Source organism: Panthera uncia, assembly GCF_023721935.1.
Source record: "Panthera uncia isolate 11264 chromosome A3 unlocalized genomic scaffold, Puncia_PCG_1.0 HiC_scaffold_12, whole genome shotgun sequence".
Classification (NCBI taxonomy): domain Eukaryota; kingdom Metazoa; phylum Chordata; class Mammalia; order Carnivora; family Felidae; genus Panthera; species Panthera uncia.
This window is the reverse complement of record NW_026057579.1, coordinates 11,103,417-11,126,513: the sequence shown is the minus strand read 5'-3', so window position 1 is coordinate 11,126,513 and position 23,097 is coordinate 11,103,417. Positions and strand designations below refer to the sequence as shown.

At 40.5% G+C, this 23,097-nt stretch overlaps 1 protein-coding gene across 2 annotated transcripts in view; it reads left to right on the top strand.

Moving 5' to 3' along the window:
* CRIM1 (cysteine rich transmembrane BMP regulator 1) overlaps positions 1-23,097 on the top strand; it is a 187,788-nt gene that overhangs the window by 123,789 nt on the left and 40,902 nt on the right. For both annotated transcript variants that reach the window (XM_049651883.1, XM_049651882.1), the window contains exons 8-9: positions 14,218-14,346; positions 22,814-22,970. In XM_049651883.1, the coding sequence (XP_049507840.1) occupies positions 14,218-14,346; positions 22,814-22,970 (286 nt within the window). The remainder of the gene's footprint in view (positions 1-14,217; positions 14,347-22,813; positions 22,971-23,097) is intronic.

Here is a 23,097-nt window from a genome sequence, read left to right as displayed (position 1 = left end):
AGCCTGACTGCCCCACCTGATGCAAGAGATAAGAATTTCATTGTTACTTCGAAGTCTTGATGTGGGGCCCAGTCCGCTGTCTCATCTTGGGCTATGGCTGGACCCCACCCAGGTGGCCTCTGTGACCTGAGTGTCCTTCAGGCCCCATGAACACAGTCTCCTGCTGGGAGGATTTGTTGGCTTTGATGACCTGGGGGATTTCAGAGCCAACACCCAGAGTATCACTTATCAAAAATCAGGAACAGCATAGGTAATATTTCATAAGGTAATATTCAACATTATGGCTTAGGTTGCCAGTAAATACATTTCATCCTTGTGGTTGGGCAAATGGCTAGTTTCTTTCTACTGTTTCTGTTTCTCTGAAACAAGAGCAAATCTGTTTCCTCTCTCAGGATATCAAAGAGTTATTTCTAGCTTATCAAAGCTAGATAATGGGTACATAAGGGTCTGTCCTGTTACTCTGTCTACTTCAAGACTAACAGAAAAAAATCTTTTCCATAATAAAAACTTAAAATGAGTGCTGTTTGCAGAGTTATTATGTGAAACTGAGCTGAGTTTCAGCCAGGCCTAATAATTCTGCTTACCTGGAGTAAGCCAGTTCTTCTAGTGGAAGAATAAGAGATTCCTTTGCATTGATTCTTCCTAATTCTCTGAACTTGGGATAACATGTGATTGAGCCAAACAGTCAACTATCTTTCTCCCTGGTACCTGGCTTTCTTAGATCTCTTACTTGGGTAATCCTGATCCTACTTGAGACAGTGTTGAAGAGCATTAGGCTTCTCTTGACCTGTGTGGATGGAGTAAGCCACTGCAACGTCAGCTCACCCACCAGAATGCCTGCTGTGTTCCTCTCTAAAGGGCTGGAGGTCAGTGAGCTAGCAGACATAACGGCCTCCTCGTCAATCCTAATTGTATAGGAGCACTATATTCTTTCCCATAAATGCTGATGGTGTCTTTTGAATCAAGCCACCCTTCAAATGAAATTTCTACTGGGCTGCCAGAAAAGTCTGTACCAGGCACGTATCTGGGTGGGAATTCCTTAAAACGAGAAAAAATGTTTCCAGCCCTGCCCATAATACTTCCTCACTGAATAGTATCTCAGATGATTAAGCTACTGCTTCTGTGGCATGGAATCAAACATAGTTTGGCTGACCCAAGAGGCAGCGAAGTCAAAGATGCCACAGGGTCACATGATATTAACATTCTGATACATCAAACAAGGATCAAAACTCAGTTTATGGGTGGTATTGCTTCAGTGCCATATACGATGCTATTATTAGTAGGCCAAGAATAATAAGATACTCATAATATCTCAAAGACCGTTAGGCATGCTCTTCCATCCTTTAACTCTTAAGTGTCCTGGAAACTAGTTCCATAAATGGAAATTAAAACATAGCACAGTCTGGGTTGTTGGGGTTTTTTTTGTGGGTTTTTTGTTTTTTTTGTTTTTTTTGTTTTTTTTTTTATCAACCAAATAAGGTCGTATGTTGGGTAACAGACGCAGGGAACATGACTGTGTGTTGACCTAGGTAGGTATTTAACCTAAAGCATCAGAAATTTTTCCTGGATGAATTTCATAGTGTTGTGATTTTTTTCTCTGGTAATTTAAAATAGCTTTAGGTATTTCAAATAACATTAGAATGTTATTGTTTGGAGCTGATTGTGAAATGCGTGATTAGAAAAACCTCTGCCTCTGATTTTACAGCTTTTTCAGCAGTCGTAGCTATGAAGCGTTTTCCCGTTGAAGCTCCCTGCCAGGGGCTGTTCTTCACGTCTTCTGCTCTCCGCTTCCCATACCTAAAAGGGCATTATTGCTGGGTGTCTCATCCTTTTCCTGCGTAGATAATAATTGAATCTAATAGTTCAGACTTGGGCCTGCTAATTTTCATCTAATCAACAGAGGCAGGAAAACATAGTCTGGAATGCTAACTATGTGAATGAAAAATATTTAGTCATTCTTGAAATGATAGGAATGTTTTTCCAACAAGCTTAAATAAACACAATCTCTACTGAGACTGTGTTAAACTTTTTTTGGATAAGAGACAACTCTTAGGCAACCAAACAGAAGTTAATGAAGGTTATTAAGAAATATGCCCTTCAGAAAAGGCTCATGGACTTTAAAAAGAAAGATCCCATTTTCTTTATGGTACACAGCCATTGACCCTGATGTAGCAGAATTGGTTTTCTTTTAGCTTTTTATCACTTGATAGAATTCACCATGTTAAGTAATAATCACATTGTCTAGCTTTTTGGAGATTTTCTGCTGCACTTAACTGTTTACCTCCTTTCTAGGGAATGGATTGGTCTCAACACGCCTGGTTTGTTTGTTTGTTTTTTAACGTTTATTCATTTTTGAGAGACAGAGACAGAGCGTGAGTGGGGGAGAGGCAAAGGGAGGGGGAACACAGAATCCGAAGCAGGCTCCGGGCTCCGAGTTGTCAACACAGAGCCCGATGTGGGGCTCGAACCTACAAACAGTGAGATCATGACCTGAGCTGAAGTTGGACGCTTAACTGCGCCACCCAGGCGCCCCCTCGACACACCTGTTTTAAAGCACCTGACAGCACTTTTCATGTGAAAGCTTGTTTGTTAAGACCAATACAAGGTCCAAGGATAGAGTAGTGAGCTTCTTTTTCAATGTAGCAAAGTGTACACATCCAAGTGAAGTATTTTTCCTTTCAGAATAGTTCTGTGGGAAAACTGTACAGTTCCTGCAGAAATATAGTCGCTCAGAATATTTTTGGTACTCCTCTGTTGAAACTGGCATTGGGGCTTGCAGCACAGGCTTTTGAACGTCTTTAGCTTCACAGACCCCTGACTTCAAAGGTTTATCAGACTCTAGGAAATAGAGTCATTCACGTCTAAGTCTGGTGAGAAAAAGTGGATGATCTACCTGGGTAAAATCATTCAGAGGAAGCAAAAAGTGACAGTAAAATAAAGGCACTTTGTCTTCTATGACATAGTAATTTGCTCTGAAAGCAACTCCGAAGAGGTTTCAAATAGAATTTTAACATGAATAGCATTTCAGCACAAGCATATAGCCTCTGAAAGTGAGGGCTTTTAGCAATAACACTTATTTGTAAGTATAACTCCTGGTGTGTTTATTAAAAAAAAAAAATCAATTCACTTACTACATAGTATTTTTATGACTTCTAGGGGCTAGAAGCATTTATTTAAATGGTCGTATATTACATTTTTCTGAAGTTACAGGTGCTCCATTCAAACATATTTTCAAATAAATTAGACTAAAATAGTTTCCCTATAGAAATAACTCTTTTAAAAGAGGTAGTGATTCCTACACGATTTAATATGCTAACTCTCTAACTCCACTTGTGATTGGGCCATTTTAAACTGTGTCACTGTATGGTCTCAAGTTTATCTTACAAGAACAAAACGATTTCACATTGTTTAATACATGAGGGTTAGCTGTAGAGATCGTGAGTTACCAGGTGAATTAATTGTTCTAGAGGCCCTATTTAGAAGTATTCGCTGTGCTGTGTCTGTCAGATTGTTGAAGATAAAATGTCACTCAAGTGTATAAAATGCTGCAATATTATTGTAAAAAGAAAAAAAAAAAAAACCCTGCAGGAGTGAAAATGTCTACTAAAAAATTAAAGAATGTCCTCTGGCCATTTGTGGATCTTCCAGGAGAGGTGGCTGCTGAGAGGGCAGGGGTCCAGACCACACCCACATGTTCTCATTTCACCCCCCAGATACTCCCCATATCCGTCAGCATGCAGACTGGGAAATCTGTTACCAGGGGACCCAGCACTGCCACATTTCGGTCCAGGGGTCCTACCGTCAGTTGGATCTAAATTCCATTGGCGATAAGCCATAGTGAACGTGGAGTACTTTTTTGAAATTTGGCAGAAACGGGAGATGGTGATGCCTTGTCATGTCACACAGTTTGTTTTTTTTAATTTGAGTTGAATTATTAGCAGTTAGACCAAATTTTTACCTACCGTTTCTAGCTGCAGAATGAATACCTATTTACACATAAAATTTATACAATACAATTTTAGCTTCACGCCTGAGAGCCTAGCTGGATTCATCATGTCTTTTTGAAACGGAAGCAAGTTCATGCACGTGCAGACCACTGGAGACCCCAGCACTTAGCTGGTCACCAGTCGAAAATAAGAGTACAAAGCTCCAGCTCTTATTTTGCATCACCGCTGTGAAACACAACCAAGAATCCCCACGAAACTTCTCACACCAACAAGTACTTGGTCCCTGGGTATGACTTTTCACCTTGGCTGCTAGGGCACACTGAGAGCCGAGTCTGTGAGCCACGTGACTCTTCAACCAGGCAGGACCTCGCAGCATGCTCTCTGGGTGCTGACCTCATCCCTGGCTGCAGGAAATTCTTTTCTACGTAAAATTTACCTTGGCCCTCCATTCCTCACTTTAAAAACGTATACATGCTTGATATAACTTGAGGCCGCTTTGGATCTGCTTTGGGATTGGCTAGGTGTATTGAATGCGCTTTTAGGTATGCGGTGCCTGCCATTTGCCTGCGCCTCTGTCTTGCACTGTGGCCCTGGAGCCATTGGTTTGGAGCCATCAGTGGGAAGACAAGAGATGGTGTTCTTTTTCATCTCAGTTGGAAAGCTCTTGCCCTGCATGTCAGTTCCCTTTCTAAACCAATTCAGGGAGTCTCTCTTCCATTAAAAATTTTACCGAAAAACATGCTTAGAGATAATAAACAGTTTGGGGCGGCTCTAGGCCTTGCAGATTGAGAAGGATCAGCAAGTTCAGATCTTTTTAAGATCATGACTCTTTCATGCTTTCTGGGAACCAAGTTTTAGAAAGATTCCATGGAGATTTAGGCCAGATTAATTCAGTAGGGCTGCTCTACAGTCCTGTAAGAGAGACAGTGAGCATGTTACTATTTGAGTGAAACGCCCCCAGTGTCATTGTTAAAAAAGTACTGGTTGAACTGTCTCTTACTGTTGACATATGTCTTAGATCACACTGAGACTGATCAAACGAAGATTTGCTCATCAAAGGCAGCTTTTAGAGATGGGTCTTCTGTATCCTCTTGCAACTTAAAAATGGCAAAACCACTGGCAAAGCTATGCAGATACTCCATATTGTAGTGTAATGAATTTGCCCTCCTCCCCAAGGATCCAGCAAGGCCCCCGTCATGAGAGAGGAAGAACGGGGTCAGCCAGGCGCACAGAACCATTGTCTCAACTCACACTGGGTAAGCTGATTATGAAGAGATTTCTGTTCTCTTCGAGACACCATGGACACAGTGAAAATGCGGAACAATGATATCAGACTGCTACTCAGCAAACGTGAAAGGCGCCAGTGGCCAGTCACTAACACGCTCCAAAGCTTACCAGACCATATGAAAGGATGTCATGGACCGACCCACATCCCAGATGCTTTTCATGTTATCGCTAGAGATAGAAAATGATGCTTAAGTTACAATGGTCAGGGTTCAGAATGCCAAACCAGTTGTCGCACCATTTATCAGCCAAACATTTAAGACCTGCAAAAGGGCACATAATGCATTTACTCAGCCATCATCTGAGACCAGTTCTAGCTCCAAGCAGGCAGGATAGTCATTAACAACAGTAATTATAGCAACAAGTAATAACCGTGTATCCCTTAGAGTTTGTTGTCCCCTTTGTGATCTTATTTGAGCCTCGCAATGATATCGTGAGGTCGGAATAATTAATGGATATTCCCATTTTATAGAAGCCCAGAGAGGTTCAGCATCACATGTAAGGTAATAAGAGCATAGGGACTCATGCTAAATCTCCTGACTCCAAGTCCATGTCCTTGGCATTGCTTCTCCTTAGACCCCATCGTGAGAAGGGAGAGGGTGAGGAAAGTAAGATAGTGAATATGAAAGGACTCGACCGTGATGGCTCAGACTCAGAAGCCATTCTTGCTCCTGGCTCTGTTCTCAGTGCTGAGACCCAATGACTATGATTCTGACCTGTTGTGGCCTGGCCTTTGACCCTGTTTCTTTTCCTGAGCCTCTGTCTGGTTCAGGAATTTTGACATTGCTCTATGACCTCCAGGAAAGCCTGTTGCCGCTGCCCAGGGATATGCACCCTCCCCCGACCCCAGAGGGCATGAGAGCCACTCCCCAGCTGTCTCTGTACCCAGGCCTGCCCAGCCTCGTTCCTGTCCCGGCACTGGGCCCTGACCAGTGGCACTGACGTCCCCACGGAGTAAAATAAATAGACTCCTCAGCCCCCTCCAGGTGCCAGGCACTGGGATGACATCATCAGTGCCCTTGTGCGTTCAGCTTTGGACTTGTCTCTTTTCTCCCTCTGACTCTTGCTGAGCCCTTCGTCCCCTGCTAGTTGTGTTGCTGAATTGAGTGCGTGCCCAGCTCTTTTCAGGACTATTTTAGTAGCACTTCATTCATTTGGCACCATCAGTGAATTGAGGTAGTCACAGACGTGAATTCTCCAGCAAAGCGAAATTTGGGGTGTCAGATTTTATGTTAAGAATTTTGAAGGCAGACCTTCAATGCTTTGTATACCTGTGTGCCTTCTCAAGCCAAAGGTACAGGTCATAATTTAACCTATTTTAGGCAATGGAGTATCATCACTGGGTTTCTCAGACTGCTTGGGTTTGGGGATTTTCACTCTGGTTTCACTATTATTAGAGTGTCTGGTTCACAGCAGCATTCTGGTCTAGCTTGCTCCTTGAGAGAAGCTTATTTATTGAGTACCTGTGTAAGGGACCAGCACAGCCATGAGGATCCTAAGGAACTTACTGTCCAGTCCTCCAAAAGGTAGGAGGAAATTAGAGATTCAGCTTGTTAAGGACAATCTTGAGTGGGAGCCCTTCTTCCTCAAAAAATGTGCTCTGACTTTCAGTGCCCAGATGTCTTTTTTTCTTTTTATTCATTCATTTAGCACGACTGTAGGCCAAGTTCTGTGCTTGGTGCTAAGGTTATAAGCCATGAATAAACCGTTGCTCCTAATGCAGGGACCTTTCCTCTTTGGTCCTTGGCCATTTCCCAGAGGGTTGGGTTAAGATACCAAAATTCTGACCGTCTGACACACCCAAGTTCAATATAGCTCTTAAAATGTGTGTATACACACACATATACAAGTGTATTTACAAATGTCACATGTTATTTCTGGTTAAAGATTACCAAGATACGTTCTCTAGGAAAATGAACAATAAAAGTAATATAATAATAAAATATAAGACTAGTATAAAAGATCCAAATTATTCTTGGAATCCAATCATTTTACAAGCTCTCTCTAGTTGAATTCCTGGAAAAAGATAGCCCGCTCTGTTTAAATTTTTTTTTTTGATTTGTCTTTTGTGGTCTTTTAATAATAACCTCAGAATCATACTACTGTCTTTTCCTATTAAACATGAGATTGATAAAGGAAGAAAAATATCTCCAACAGCTCCTGGCTCTGTTCTCAGTGCTGAGACACTGAGAAAAAGCATACAAAGTTAATAAATAGGTCTAAAGTAAATATATGGTCCCTTCTCTATCTGACCTTAAAATAATATGAATCTTGGGAACATTTTCACACCATTCATTTTAAAATAAAGAAACTGCTTTGTGATAAGTACTTTAGAAATTACAAGGATGTAGGTGTTGTTATGAGAAATATATACAAAAGAAAAAGGGATCACTAAGTATGTAGTGGCTGAAAGAATTTGAAAACTCCAGTTGTAGATTTTTTTCCATGACTTAATGAGATTTTCCTAAATACACATTCATACCCCATGGAAATCCCCACCTTCCAGATGAGGGAATTTTTGTATCCTCAATCTTTTTCTTCTTCTTGTCTACATTAATAGTTTCCCCTGCAGCTTCATTTGGGAAAATTTCATCTTTACTGTACTTCTCTTCCCAGGCAGTAATTATGTTGACAATTTGGTGATTTATTGGACTGGTATTCTGACTGTGGTCACCTTTGAAAAGCGACTGTGGTTAACAGAATGACATATGAAGACACAGCAAAACAGATAAGCTATCTCCTTTGGTTCTGTCTTGTCCAACTTTATCTCCAGTTTTATGGCCCTGGCCAGGCCAACAGCAACTGGTAGGCTATAGGAGACCTGACATATTTAGCCTTAGAAAGTGAGCGAAGCTTTGGAATTTTCCCACATTCATTAGATATTCACATGGCTTAACCAAGTCCAGCCCCAAATAAGTAAATAATTAAATTAATTTGAAAAAAATCTTAAGGAAGAGAATACCTGAAGTAGGTCTGCAAAGATAACTTAATTGTTCATCTTTGCCTCACAATCGAATAAGCAGGCTTGTGAATTCATAGACAAGAGCCATGTAACGTTATGTAAGCCATTATTAAAGTCCAAAAGGAAAGGTAAATAAGAGACAGGAATAAACCTCATTTGTTTTGTTACTTCTACTTGAAAATTTTAGCTTACAAAAGAAATGTTAAAATGAATCTACCTTAAAAAAAAAAAACCTACTTTTTCTAGAAATTTGCCCGTATTGACGTTTTTCCAGAAAGACTTCTCTTAGCATGTGCGCACACCCACATATATGCATTCATGTGTTCGCAGCAATCAAGGGTGCTGGCAGACAGCTGCTGCCTGCAGCCAGGCGCCCCCAGACCTGCCTCGCACCCGGACCACAGCAGGGCGGGGCAGGACTCCTAGAGAAGATTGAAATCTGCAGCTAGAGCTAATGACCCCGTGTCCAAGGCGGTGCTTCCGACAGACCCAGAAGGGATGGCTCTGCTTGTCTTCCACAAGTGTCCTTCTCCGGTCACCCGCCCAGACTCAAGAGCTACTAATTGGCTGTCAGCCTTCCCAGGGTTGCTAATCAGAAAGAGTGCTTCACACCTTTCTCAATGGAGATAATTAGTATTATTTGCGGGAGATAAACAGCTCGTAGTAATCAAGGTAATGAGAAGAGCCTTGTATGCATTATTTCAAAACCAGAAGTTCAGTGGAGTAATACAGATTAGACACCAAGTTAAAAGCATCTATTAACATTTTCATTTAACCTATAGCTGCTCGAAACAGAACAAACTAGCGATTATATAAATTATTTCAGGAGCAAATTCACATGATTATTACACGTTTTAAAATAATGGAAGGCCAAAATATGTTCTTTTGTTGTTGTTGTCCCGAATATGTTAAACTATCTGACAGGACGAAAGGACTGATATTAAAACTTTATATCAACATCTTACAAGGTTACATTGGTTTCATCTTCTTCCTTTTCTTTGTGGAGAATCTTCTGTAAAATAAAATAACAAAAAGCAAAAAAGTAGAGAGTTTAGATTTGCTTAACACATTTGTATCTCCTGAATAATCAAATATAATTATTTTACAGTCTAGTACTGTGGCCTTGGAGTTAAAATAATGATTTTATTTTAACTTTGTACTCTTGATCGAATTAACTATGACCACAGTGCCTTACTATGTCCACTGAGTAGATAAAATTGCTCCTAAGAAATACTTGAACATCGATGTAAAATATTGGTGGTGTTCTTCAGAAACCTAGTTTGTGAGGCTCTCGGAATCTCAAAAATACGAATGTTTTCCTGGAAATATTTTTACTAGTAAAGGACTTTGTTGGGCTTCCTGAGATACGAAAAATAGCTATTCCTAAATTTTAAATAAATGTAAAATTAAAAAGCAGTATGTGTTTATGTTACTGCATATTATAGGTTTCCTTCCAGCATTTTGTTCTCTAAGACTTAGGATAAGAATTGGTGACTGAACATCTGGACTCCTGACACAACCCCAAGGGTTCTTGTAAAAATAGCTCTTCTGGACAGTGTGAGGTACTCTGAAAATCATTGAGGAAAACAGGCTGAGGAGAGCAGCGACCCCCACTCAGATGCGGGGTCGGAAACAGCAAGCAAACTGGATGTAGATGTAACAAACACCCATTTTTGTTCTTTATTGCTTCTAGGCTCAGAAAATATTTCTAGAATTCTTCTCCACAAAGAAGCTGTTCCAGGGTTCCCTTTAGAAATAGTTGTAGCCAAAGACAATGAATTCCTGCTGTTTCAAGCCTTCTTCCTTTGGAGGACATTAAGGTATTTCTTTAATTCCTCAGCTGATTCAATACAAGATGAGATGGAATTTCAGGCTGATCCTGTAAGCAGTACTTCACTGAACTTCCCTTTGCCAGATACCCACGTTTGTGCAAGTGTTTTCTCATTCTCCTCAGTGAGGAGACCCAAGACCATTGCTCTCCTGTGAAAGGGGCCCACTAACACATCTCCGCCCAACGGGTTTGAAGGGGGACAGTTTTCTTTGCTCCACGTGACAGGCATCATTTACCATGATGCATCAGTGTCTCCAAAAGTCTTAGCAAGACTGTTCAACAGATAATCCCCAAACCTGCCGAGGGTACAGCATCTCCATCATCCTTCTAGAAAGGCACGTACGTTCTGGACTATCACTTCAATACCGTATCCCATGTCATATAAGAGCATAGACACGCAGGATTTACATGAGAATCTTCTGGTCTTGGGGCCAAGACTCATCAGGATATCCTCCATATTGAGAACACTGTTGCACAGAGAAACGGGGAGATCATAGCAGTTCCTGATACACATAGTTAAAGATGCTCTAACAAGCCGCATGCACATTTCCCAAACTTCACTAACACCTCCTCGAGCTTCTTGATGTATATGGATTAGAAACAATCATGCTATGATACCACAGTTCTAGATTCTTTAAAAGTCCCTCTTCCCACACCAAGAACTTCCTTGGATAGGAACTTTGCAAACAATCTTGCCCTGTAAGGACTGTAAATGTAACGTTGATTTTAAACGCTCTAATTCAGGGTGGTATCCCATGGGTCTCACTTTGGGTTCATTATTTGGAATAAGAAATTGAATTGCAGTAGTCTTTCTTTCTCAAAACACTGCTCTGGTGTTAGTAATAGGACCACTTCAGAGATTACATGTGAGCGTATTGGACTGACTGAGAGAAAACTCTCAGATCCGTTTATGGTGATAGCAGACTTTTTGCTAGTTAACTTGTAGTTGCATATTCCTGTTGTGACATTGTTCTTACAGAACTCTAGTATAGAGAGGGCCCACAGGGTAGGACACTAGGCACTAAAATGTTGAGAGAATGAGGGAAGGTAATAGAACGGTAATGCATGACTTCAGATGAAATGTTAGACAGCTAGTTGTCTACGCATGTGTCTCTTACAGATCACCATTTCCTCCAGTGACCTAGGACACCAGCAGTAAGTACCCCCCAGAATCGTGCATCGCCACCCTCAATAGGCTTTTAAAATTTGTTCCAGTTTGTACTTGAACAGGAAAACACTGCTTACTTGTTAAATGTCCTGAAACGAGATGACAAATGTTAAAATGCTTTCTAAAAACAGTTAGATTTCTGTCTGTATTGAATATATCACAGTGAGTGTTGTTGTATTCAGCCTAGCCTATTGAGTGGAAATTGAATAGCTCTCAAGTAAATTGACAATTTTCATGAGTAAATGGTTTTGTTGAGTTTTTCTGTGTTTTAATATTAAATATTGAGGGAGACATAATTTGAAATGTATATACTTCCCAATTTCTTCCACCTAATGCATCATAAATGAAGGGGAAATACAATGTTAAAGGCAGAAAATTTTTTGCTTCTTGCATTCTACCATATTATCTGAGTCCTGGAAGACATCCAGTAGGACTTGTTTTATCTAAAATATTTACAATGCAGCATTTCAGGACCAGCACCTACTAAACAGCCCTTCTATGCATTTTCTTTTAACTTATTAAACTGAGCAAAAGCTATTATCCTGAATGTTGTAGGGAAACATGTAGGGAAAATGTTGTATTTCCTCTCCTGGAGAAATTTGTGCTTGATGTACATCCATGACTACACACACACACACACACACACACACACACACACACACCCTAGCTGATGAAGCTATTTGGATAAGGTGTGGGACTGTTCAGGTCAGTGTTGCTGTTCTGATCCCCAACAACTCTGTTACTTTTTCCTTTTCCTTTCTAGCCACAGATCACAATTCTGATCTCATCCATTAATCATGATAAGTATCAAAAAGAGCATGTACCTCACTATTAATTCTCTTAATAAATCCCTAAAATTCACTGAAAGTAAAATTCCATGATGCATTTCCAGCCTCAGTGTAATCTTCCCGAATATATGCTTTTCCATAATACGTTCTCTAAAGCAAAAGTTTTTCACAAACTTAAGTGTCAGTAAAGAATACAAGCTTTTGTTTGGCCCGTGTAGACACGCTCAAAACGTTTCGTACCCATCAGCCATTCCCTAAAGCATTGGACAGAGAGTTCAGAATCCAGCCCTGATTTTTGCTCTCATCACCCTAGAACATAGACCTAACCCCTTTTTCTGGGGGATAATCGACAGCATGGTTACTTAAAGGTGATACAGGTCCTCTGTTCTGTCTTAGGTTTGTGGTCAGGATGAGGTTGACAAAACATTGGCTGTCTTGTGGCTGAAGGCTGAAATGGAATCCTTATTTGGAGTGACTAATAACAGTAGTGATTAAAAAAAAACTCTATAGTTTTGAAAAACAGATGTTTACAGTAAATTTTAAAAGAATGTAAGAAGGCAGCACAGCTGTAATTAATTCACTGTATCTTAAAACTTGCCTCAACTTAGAACTACTTTTTGATGTTTACAGTTACCTGTGAGAAAGGATACTTTAGTGATGGAAGGAAACCAGAAGTTTTACGGCAGTGGAAAGTTTATATAAAAATTTCAGGGAGATGTGCTTCAAACCATGTTGCAGTAAAAATAGAGAATGTGCTATACCCTCTTCATACGTATTTGTACTGGGAGAATGCCGATCAAAGCATCCCTTGCGTAAGTCAGAGTTGCCCGCTACCTGTGAAGCGCTGAATCATCGGCCTCTTTTAGCAGATGGATAAAAATTTAGAACTCTTGATCTTAGCAGTGGCAGCTAAAACCCTTATTTTAGTCTCTCTTCCATGGTAACTGGAGATGAAACTTGAGAAGACAGTGTGAACTAATGGATAGAGTGTTGGACAGGAGGTCAGGAACCTCTGTTCTATTCCCAGCCTGCTACTGGGTTGCTATGTAAACTTAGATAAGCCAGTCACCCTCTCTGCACCTCATATTTTCCATTTGTGGAAACATAGGTACAGACATTCCGTACTTAGCTCTTCACAAAGATTGTGAGAACCCGCTTACTCTGAAGAAGTTCATAGTATCTTTTGATTAAAAAGAGGATACAGAACTATGTCTGTGGCCCTGTTCCCTTTGTCATCACCCTTCCCAAAATCTTACGTTATATAAATTGCCCCTTATCCGCACTGCAAAACAAGAACCGTTACAGTGGGCCTTGTATTGCACAGAAGCCAAGATTGTGACCTTGGAGCCAGAATGCCTGGGTTTGAGTCTTGGGCCCATCACTTACTCTGTGATCTGGGACATGTGAGCATCCCAGATTTCCACACCCATAAAGTGGGGAAAACGATAGCGCTCCTCTCCCTGGAGTGGGATGAGGCTTGAAGGCGTTTATGAAGAACATTCATTGCAAACATTGTATAGACCCGTTATGCACTTTACATAAGTGTATAATTACTTTTATGACCCAGGACAGTTCTTCATTATTAACATGGAAGGGAAGGTAAAGCTTCACCCTTGGCCTTGGTTCCTTCTGTGCACCTCTTCCCAGAAGGGCTGCTCGCTCTTCCTGCTGACTGCTTGTGTCTAACTCTGTCACTCCCATAAGCCCTGGGCCCTGAGGATAAGTTCTCAGTCCCTGTTATCCATCATATCATCTGTAATAGTTGAAGAAGTGTCACATAAATGATAGGAAATCCAGATTTCAGAAGTGTTGCAAAATGAAGAGCTGATGGACCGTTGGAAACTATGTCCTGATTTTTTATAGATCGCTCAGAAAACATCAGGAAGAAATAAAAGAAAAGTTGACAATTTACATGGAATTGATTTAACATCTCCCCTCTGCTTTCTGTAGTGGTGACCACGGGGGATGTATTATGTAAGGGTACCAAAAAATACATAAATTGTTCAAATGTAAAAAAAAAGTTTGGGAATTTTCAAAAATCTAAATAAAAATCTTTCTGTTTCAGGGCTTACGAACATTATGAAAGTGTGAAAGCTTAGGGTTTGATGAAAATTATTGATTTTTCTTTTTGCAACTGCAGTAGTGTGTGGTTTCAAAGGTTGAATAGCATCTAAGAGGTAATCATATGTTTCATTAATTTTTTTTTCTATTATTATTATTATTATTATTATTATTAGAACCAACCTACATCACAATTGATCCACCTGCATGTGGGGAGTTACCAAACTGCACGCTGACGGAGAAGGACTGTGTTTACGGTTTCAAACTTGATCACAATGGTTGTCGAACCTGTCAGTGTAAAAACAGTAAGTAGACGGCCGAAGACGGCACTTTTTACTTTTTCTGAGCCTCGTGTGATATTGTCAAAGCATATTAGGTGATTGAATATCTCTTTCATTCCTGTTGAGTCATTCCCTTAGCAACCTGAAGGAAGAAAAGAAAAATTTGTACTTCAACAGATGCACAGTCATTTGGGGAAAAAGAGGTTCTCCTTTCTCTTGGTTTTCACCCCCATTTCATTGTGTTCAGATACTCTGCACGTCCCGCTGCATCATGGGTGCAGCCCTTAGGCCTTTGGGGTACGGCTTTCCTCTTTCCGACCACCTATCGGCTCTCTCTGTAACACCTTTGCTGGGCTCATGCGATGACAAGGCGGTCACCCACACAGAGGGTGTCACAGTCCGTGTGTGGCAGCCATAATTCTTAGAATGTGCTTCACACTGTTGATCCCAGCTCCCTCATATGTAGATTCCAGTCATGCCTCCAGGTCGTGCGTGACCTCCAAAACTTTAGGGAGTAAGTATATTGCATTGCTTCCAGAGGGGGGAAAAATGGCCCTTCTTGTTTAAAATGATTTTTAATCTTCCTGATTCTTCTAGTGGAGTAAGCCTTTTCAGTCTTCTCAGCCATTCCACACGTGATACGCGTTTTTGAACTTTCTTGGTCCTTTCCATCTTTTGACATAATATGTCATTTTCCTTATGTAAATGTGTGTGGCCCAGAAACAAATAGAACACTTTAGAATGTGGTCTGATCCATGCAGTGCTATTGTGTGGCCTGAGTTTGCATTAGCTCTTTGAATTGCACATTGTTGGGTAGTACTGAGTTTACACGTATAGCTAGCTAGCACCGCTCGGTGTCCTTTACATTGGCTGCTGGTATGTGGTTCTCCATGCGTTCCACATTTGAATATTTGATTTTTTTTAAAGGATACAAATATAGGGCCAAATTAAATAAGAAATTATCCTGAGAGTTTTAAACCATTTTCCAACTGTTTGGAATATTTTTGAATCTTGACAATGTGATAAGCATAACTTACGTGTCCTCACGCAAACTGTCAAACTGGAATAAGTTGTACAGAACCAAGGACAGAGCCACACAGCACTCAAGACCTTCCTGCAGAATGGCATTGAACCCTAATCCTCACTCTTTCAGTGAAGTTACTCAGCTAACAACATGTCCGATCATCTCGTGAAACAGTCTGTCTGCATCTTACCTGAAATCAAAACGCATTATATTTGCAGCACCCTTTTGCTGGAAATTCTGTTTGAAACACAAAATGAAGTGCATGGGGCCTGGCTTGTTCTTCATGAACCTATGCTGGCTACCGGTGGTCATTGCTTTCTTTTCTAAATATCACAAATCATATGTTTAACAGTTCTTTCCACAGAATTTTCAGTCATGAATGTCAAGCTTAGTTTCTGTAGTTTTAGAATCCTTTGTCCCTTTTATTTTTTTTTTTTTATTTGAGAGAGAGCGAGCATGAACAGGGGAGAGGAGCAGAAGGAGAGAGAGAGAGAGAGAGAGAGAGAGAGAGAGAGAGAGAATCCCAAGCAGGCTCCACCCTCAGCACAAAGCCCCACTTAGGGCTCGATCCCACGACACTGAGATCATGACCTGAGCCGAAATCAAGAGTTGGATGCTCAACTGACTGAGCTATCCAGGCACCCCTCCTCTGTCCCTTTGGAATTAACATTTGGTGACCTCCTTTAGTTTTCTGAAATCTCTTTCCATTCTCTCTGATCTCTCAAACATAGACCGTACTTCTATAATAAGCAGGTTCTCCGTGAGCCTTTGGGTGTAATTATCCTGAGCTCAGAGGCTTGGAATTATTTAACGTATATAGATGCTCACTTTCTGATTTATCAGTTATCTTGGGCTTTATGTCTTCTTAACCTTAATTGTTCAACACCTTCTTCTATAAGAATACTTCTGATGAGGAAGACAGAAAATCACAGTTGAGTAATTCAGTTTTTTTCAGTTGTCAGTGTCACCATCACTGTGCCTGCCTGATGGAATTGGTGCTAAAATGCAGTTTACAGAATCGTTGTTGTGATTGTGGTTGTTACCACCTTTAAATGTCCAGAAGCCTCCACTCATTGGGGCTGTCCTGCCTTCATCACCTCCCTTTGGAAAGCTGAGTTCATTAGGGAGCTGCCCTGACATTCACATGTGTTTGCTTCACTGGCCAACGTAGATTTTCTAACATCGAGATCATTGGTATTGTATTGTGAAGAGTTCATATTTTAATACTTCTCAGCTCTCTTGAGCTGCACACCTTTGTGATCAAGGGAGCATACCTAAATTTTTTTCTGAACTTTTTGAAGTCTAAAAATACAGATTTCATTGTGCCTGATCTCCCCACCTACCGCCTTCATCTGGGCTTTGCTGTTTGGAACATGGTTATGCTTATATAAGACCCCCAGCCCTTCACAAGGAACCCTTTGTAGTTAAGCCCAAAGAAACCATTTTCCTTCATTTGTCATTGAAGCAAGTTAAAAATGGATCACTGGCATTTTGCAAAGTGAGACTGTTAGGAAAATTCTCTTCTGCCTGTCTTCATGTTAGTGTCATCTTCTGGCTTTGTAACAGGGACATGCGTGCATACTACGTGCTGGGAGCCTCCATCACATTAACGTGGAGGAAGAAATATGTACAGGAGAGTGTTCCATTTTGTGTCAACAATTTTTTTACATAGAAATCTTGATCAGCTGTTCATTATTTGCAAATTTTGTTTGCTTGCAGGGATCTCTGGTCTTTCTTCCTTCCCTTCTCCCTCCTTTCTTCCTTTGCCTCATATGATAGAGCACCTGCTGGGTTCTAGGTACAGTTCTAGGTGTTAATGCCACGAACATGAGTAAAATGCAAGATCACCCCTAAGAAGAAACCACCTATAACCAATACACTAATGAAATATCACCATTTCAAGTCAAATTCTTTAACTTAAAAAAGTAAGTCCGATGAAGAGGAAGCTTTGGTCCTATAGAAGAGCCCAGGCACATGCCCACACCAGAGGAGGGAAATAACTGACCCATCTCCCAGGACCACACTGGACACTCAGCAGAGGGTGTTTGAGTGAACGAGCCAGGAGCCATCAGAATTGGAGATGCCTTTGGGCATCCTTCTTGTTTGAGATCCCTTTCTGAGATCTTGCTGTTCTGACCACGTATCCCTTTTGTCACACCAAGATTCTTGACCCAGGTCACTCTTCTGCTATCTCACTTGCTGCCACCATATACCTAAGACCATAATCAGACACCAAGTAGAATTTGTCAGTTTGTCTATATCATACAGAAGTCTAGTCTTAGAGTGAACATTCTGTTCTCACCCCCCTCCCATTAGCAATCCTGACACCTTAGGGAGCCACACCTTTTAGATGTGAGTCACAGTAAACCAAACTGTCAGACCCTTAGTTGTCAGACTCCTGTGACCGTACATGCCCAGCTGTCCTCCCAGGCTCTTGCATCAGGTTGACCTGCATCTAGCTGGTCAGGTCAAGTTGCTTTACTTCGCTGAGGCTCTGTGTCCTCATCTGTAGAAGGCAGATAATAATACCTAACTAATGGGTTGTTTTGAGGACCGGATCAATCAGTGAATGCAAAGGTAGCTTTACTCGCTGGCATATGGGCATTGTTACTCTGTTTACAGAAAATGATAGCTGTTTTATAACAGATCCATTTCTGAGTCAGCCCAAGCCAGCTGAAGTGGAAAGCCCCCAGCTTCCCCTCCTTTGTTCCAACACAGACCTGGCTCTGGTTCTTCCTGCCCTCTGAGGACACTCACACAAACAGCTTTTCTTCTACCTTTTAATTTTAGCAGTTGAATATTTTCATTCTCTTTCACCTGGTTTTAGAAAAAGGAATCTTCCTTGTAGTAAAATATGGCATAAGTGTGTTTTTTTTTTCATTACAGCTACTTGATAAGTATTGATTTTGTTTACATTTCTCCCTTACATTATTATTATTTATTTATTTTTATTTATTTATTTTTGCATCCCGCTAAAGCCCGTCTCACATGCAGTAGCCCCAACCATTCATACCCAAGTGCTCTGTTAGGGATTAGACCTTGTTTATATAGACCCCTGGCATCAGGATTTCTTAAAATAAGACCAGTGCCAAATCAGTATTTTGCCCTGTTCATTGCTTTGTTGTTCATTCATTCTTTTTTCATCTAGCATTTGTTGATGGCCCATCATATGCCAAGCACTAGGGATATGAAAAGATAAAAATGGGCCTTAGCCTCGACTAATGTTAGTAATATGCCAATATGCCGTAACGATAGTGCAACATAACCAAGCATATTATATACATAACCACTTTTCCATTGAAATCAAAACCCGGTGGTAACAAGTCTTCCAAAAAGTTCATGGAAGGTATAGGACAAAATACTGTGTTGTTTGAACACACTACAGCTTTGCTATGTTAACCTGTAACAGATAACATTCTTATAACACTGCTCAACAAAGTCATGCATCAAAGGCACACAGAATTTAAATGATCCCCGACTCATCTTCTCCTATTCAGAATAAGGACAAGAAATATGGTAGAAAATGTAAGTGCTATTGCAACAGAAGTTAAAACCGAAATCATTTAGATGTGCTATTAGTAACCTAACACTTACTGGTATAAGCTGTTAATAACATTATTTTTTAACCAAAAATGTCTGTTGCTGTCACATAGACACAGTACACTTCAGCTCACTATATGAACTATATGTAGCAAATGAATTAAATGCCATCCATCTTTTGGCATCCTATTTTCTACGTCTTTACATCAAGTGGTTTTCACTGGATTATTTTTAATTCCTCTTCCAGTTTTAACATTCTGTAATTCTAGGAGTTAATAATGCTTTTATTCAGAAACTGATGCAGGCATAGAATATTAGCAAGAAGAAAAAGGCTTCATATTTTTCATGAAATATATATCCGAATCAAATATCTAAAGGTTGTAGCATTAAATACAGGGAAGCAGTCTCCATGTTTTCATTGTAACTCAGAACCAAAGTAATAACTAAAGACCAAAGTCAAGATTGGCACAACTGTTTGTCGTGTTGCATTTCTTTATTTAATAGGCTCAGGGGCTTCACGGTGCCCTTAACTGGTAGGTTAGTGGGAGTTGGCAGTATCCAGGAGTGTGAAGAGCCGCCGCAGAGAAGTGCAGCACAGCCCCAGGGTCATGGTCATGTGGCGCGCTACATGCAGTTACGTGGTTTTCACTTGTGATAAAGAACCGATTCAGTGGTGTCACGTTTCGGCCCTGGGAACAAACAACACTTTTTCTCCAGAGTAAACAGAGTTTCCTACGTGGCTGTTATCGACCAGCCATAATGCACAGGTTCTGTACTTGGCCATCATTTATCACTTTCTCTTCAGGAATCTTCCCCTATGGATTAAAAAGCATTTTTAGATCATAGTAAAGTCATATTGCTGAAAAATTATGAACATAAAGCCGCCATTCTTTCTTTCATGTTGCCTCAAGTGATGTACTAAAGCTTTTCAAGCAAACTGAACCCTCCCCGCACCCATTTATAAATGAGATATTTGTACTTTGTTCTGCTCTTTATGTAAAGGTTTGCTTTGATGGTAAAAAGTCCATAATTGATACATGGATCTAGGGCTACCTTACCGTCTTTAATATTCTTTCTTTCTGAGAAGAAGAAATAATAGAAGATGGTATTTTGAGATGGTTACCAGGTGCCGGTATTTTAGGTGACTTTAAATACTAGCAGAGTAAGTTTTTTCGACCTGTTTATTTTTCTCTTAATATGGCAGCCTTGATGAGAGTGGAGGGATAAATAGCAAGAACATCAATCGATTCATGTTCATTCACTACATTCTAAACGCCATCGTAGCACCCAGGCTGTAGAAGTAAGAAAATAGGGCCCCACCCTAGAGCCTCCTTCTGTTAGGGGAACAGAAGCGAGACAGGTCCAGTCTAGAACAGGCCAGTGAGCAGTTCCAAGCCAGGGCGACATTAGAGCATCCTGCCCTAGGTGGCGTAGCCCATCTCCTGTCTGTGAGTTCTCTGTGTTTGTGTAAACATAGCAGCCTTTGTTTGAAATGCTCTTCCATTGCAGAGCAGAGGTAGTTCCAGACTGATGTAGCTTTTATCAGTTAGTTTCAGCTTGGTGAACAACTTTCTTTCAGAGTGAAAGCCAGTCTAGGGTGCCCGGATGCCTCAGTTGGTTAAGCATCCAACTTCAGCTCAGGTCATGAGCTCATAGTTCGTGGGTTTGAGCCCTGCACTGGGCTCTGTGCTGACAGCTCAGAGCCTGGAATCTGCTTCGGATTCTGTGTTTCACTCTCCTCTCTCACTGCCCCTCCCCTGCTTGCACTCTGTCTCTCTCTCAAAAGTAAATACAAACATTTTTAAAAAATTAAAAAAAAATTAAAAAAAGAGTGAAAACCAGTCTAGATTGAAGTCTATGGAAAAACGACTTTTTTATAGGAGCAGAAAAATATTAAGGCACAAAGGTGCACTGAATCCAAAGTTCAAAGGAATTGAGTCCCCAGGGATGCTGACTCTGGGACGTTCTCAGAGCGTTTTTAGTTCCTCTATTTCATACCAACATAATCTGCTTGGTGTCATGACTTAAAATTTCATGTGATAGAAAAATGGGCTCACAACTTCTATTTCATTGTCAGAGAAAGAAATGTGGCTCTGAAGTCTTCTCTCTCCTTCATCATCCCTTAACGATGGAAACAGATGAAAACTGATGACCTTTCAAATCCTATAATTACAAATTTTTAAATGAGCCATTTAGAATTTCACTTTTAAGGATGCAAATTAGTAATCAGTTGCTTCGCAATATGATACAGACCCACGGGGTTATATTAAATATGTGTAATGAAAGGTTTATGATCAGGACAAAGTAGAAAATTATACCATAAATCACATTTTTCTCCATAAAAGATAGCAAATTAAATATTCGCGTTTTGCCAGCTAAGATTCACAAAAGATTCTATCTTAAAATATTTATGTAAAACATGAACCCATCTCACCTATTAATTGTAGTTCAAGGTTTAATTTTAGATTACAAGATTTGTTTGCAGAGGGTCACATGTTCTGTTTTTCTTAGTAACCTATGCATTATTTACAATATTTATGCTTAAAAGGTGTCCATATAAAATACAGATTCATTTATTATTCCGACAAAAATAGTTTCTGCTTCCCATCTTGCCAGTCCATGCAGAGCAGGAATCAAACATTGCTGTACTTTTTTTTGAATGTTTATTTATTTATCTGGGGGGGGGGGGGGCGTGGAGGAGGGACAGAGAGAGAGAGAGAGAAAGATAGAGAATCCCAAGCAGGCTCCACACTGTCAGTGCAGAGCCCCACACGGGGCTCAAACTCACGTACCGCGAGATCATGACCTGAGCTGAAATCAAGAGTTGGACGCTCAGCTGACTGCACCACCCAGGCGCCCCCAAAGTTGCTGTACTTTTGCCATCACTGTCTCAGCCTCTTTAAATTTGGTTGACTTTCAGACTGCATTCAATACAAAGAGACGTCAGGTTGTCTTAGTGTTCCCCTAGGCATGCTTTTCTTACTGGAACATTTTCATTCCCTATATGAAGTCCTATCTCACACCTTTTGAAATCTTTTTAGAAGACTTCTACAAAGCTAATATCTCCACTAGCTTCTTTTGCCAATCTCCATAGTATCTTACCCTCCTTTGTTTTAATTCCAAAATAATCTTATAATTAACTGGGGACAGTTAAACATCACTCCAAATTCTGCTAACAGAGGAGAGTTTGAACATTTCAAATAGTGGATAAACATTAATGTAGACATTTTTGCCACATACACTTTTTAGTGTCCAATTAAGCTTATCCTAATACCTGGATATTTGTCAATGGTAGGGAAAAAATATCTAAATGAAACACTGACTGTTTCACTGTATATCATGTGGTTAAGACTGGCTTTTTTTTAAAGAAAGGGTACAAAATCCTTTAGGCTACATGTAATATGCAGTATCATGGGATAATATCTAAAACTCATAAGAGAAAACATTTCTTAACGTTCTATGCGTCAAGAAAACACTCTATGAACATTTAAGAACATGTGTTATTGTGAGCATTTATTAGGAGAAAAATATATAATGAAATTTGGGGTGTAAGTTTCTACTTCTCACCTTTTAACAATACACGGTAAACAGTAGTTTGAGGTAATTCATAATATAAGAACAAATTTCGTGAAAAAAATCACACTCCATTTCACCTGCACCTCAGGCTGTAGTTACCAGCCTGCCCTTCAGCACCAGATCAGAATGCGCTTCAGAAATCCATTGTTCAAAGTTGGTCTTCATTTTGTGTATTGCACGGAGTTCTGTTGGGAGAACCATGAAATAGCAGGTCTGTAACCTTTAACCACTTCCTCATGCTGCGGGAGACGTGAGACATTTACATCTGTGGAGCAAGACTGGAAGATTAGGGAAGGTATAGAAGTGTCCGTGTGTCCCGCAACACCTCACAGCCTCTGTGCTTCTTCACAGGGGAAGAGCGGTGCTCGGGGCTCAAGCGAGGGTGTACTCTGGACTGCCCCTTCGGCTTCCTGACTGATGCCCACAGCTGTGAGATCTGTCAGTGCCGCCCACGCCCCAAGAAGTGCAGACCCATCATCTGTGACAAGTATTGTCCATTTGGATACCTGTAAGTATTTAATTCAGAGGATCTAGTCTTAAGTATCTGTAACTTAATGAAATGTCCACACTTATTTTGTTAGCTGTTTCGTGTGTGTGTGTGTGTGTGTGTGTGTGTGTGTGTGTGTGTGTGTGTG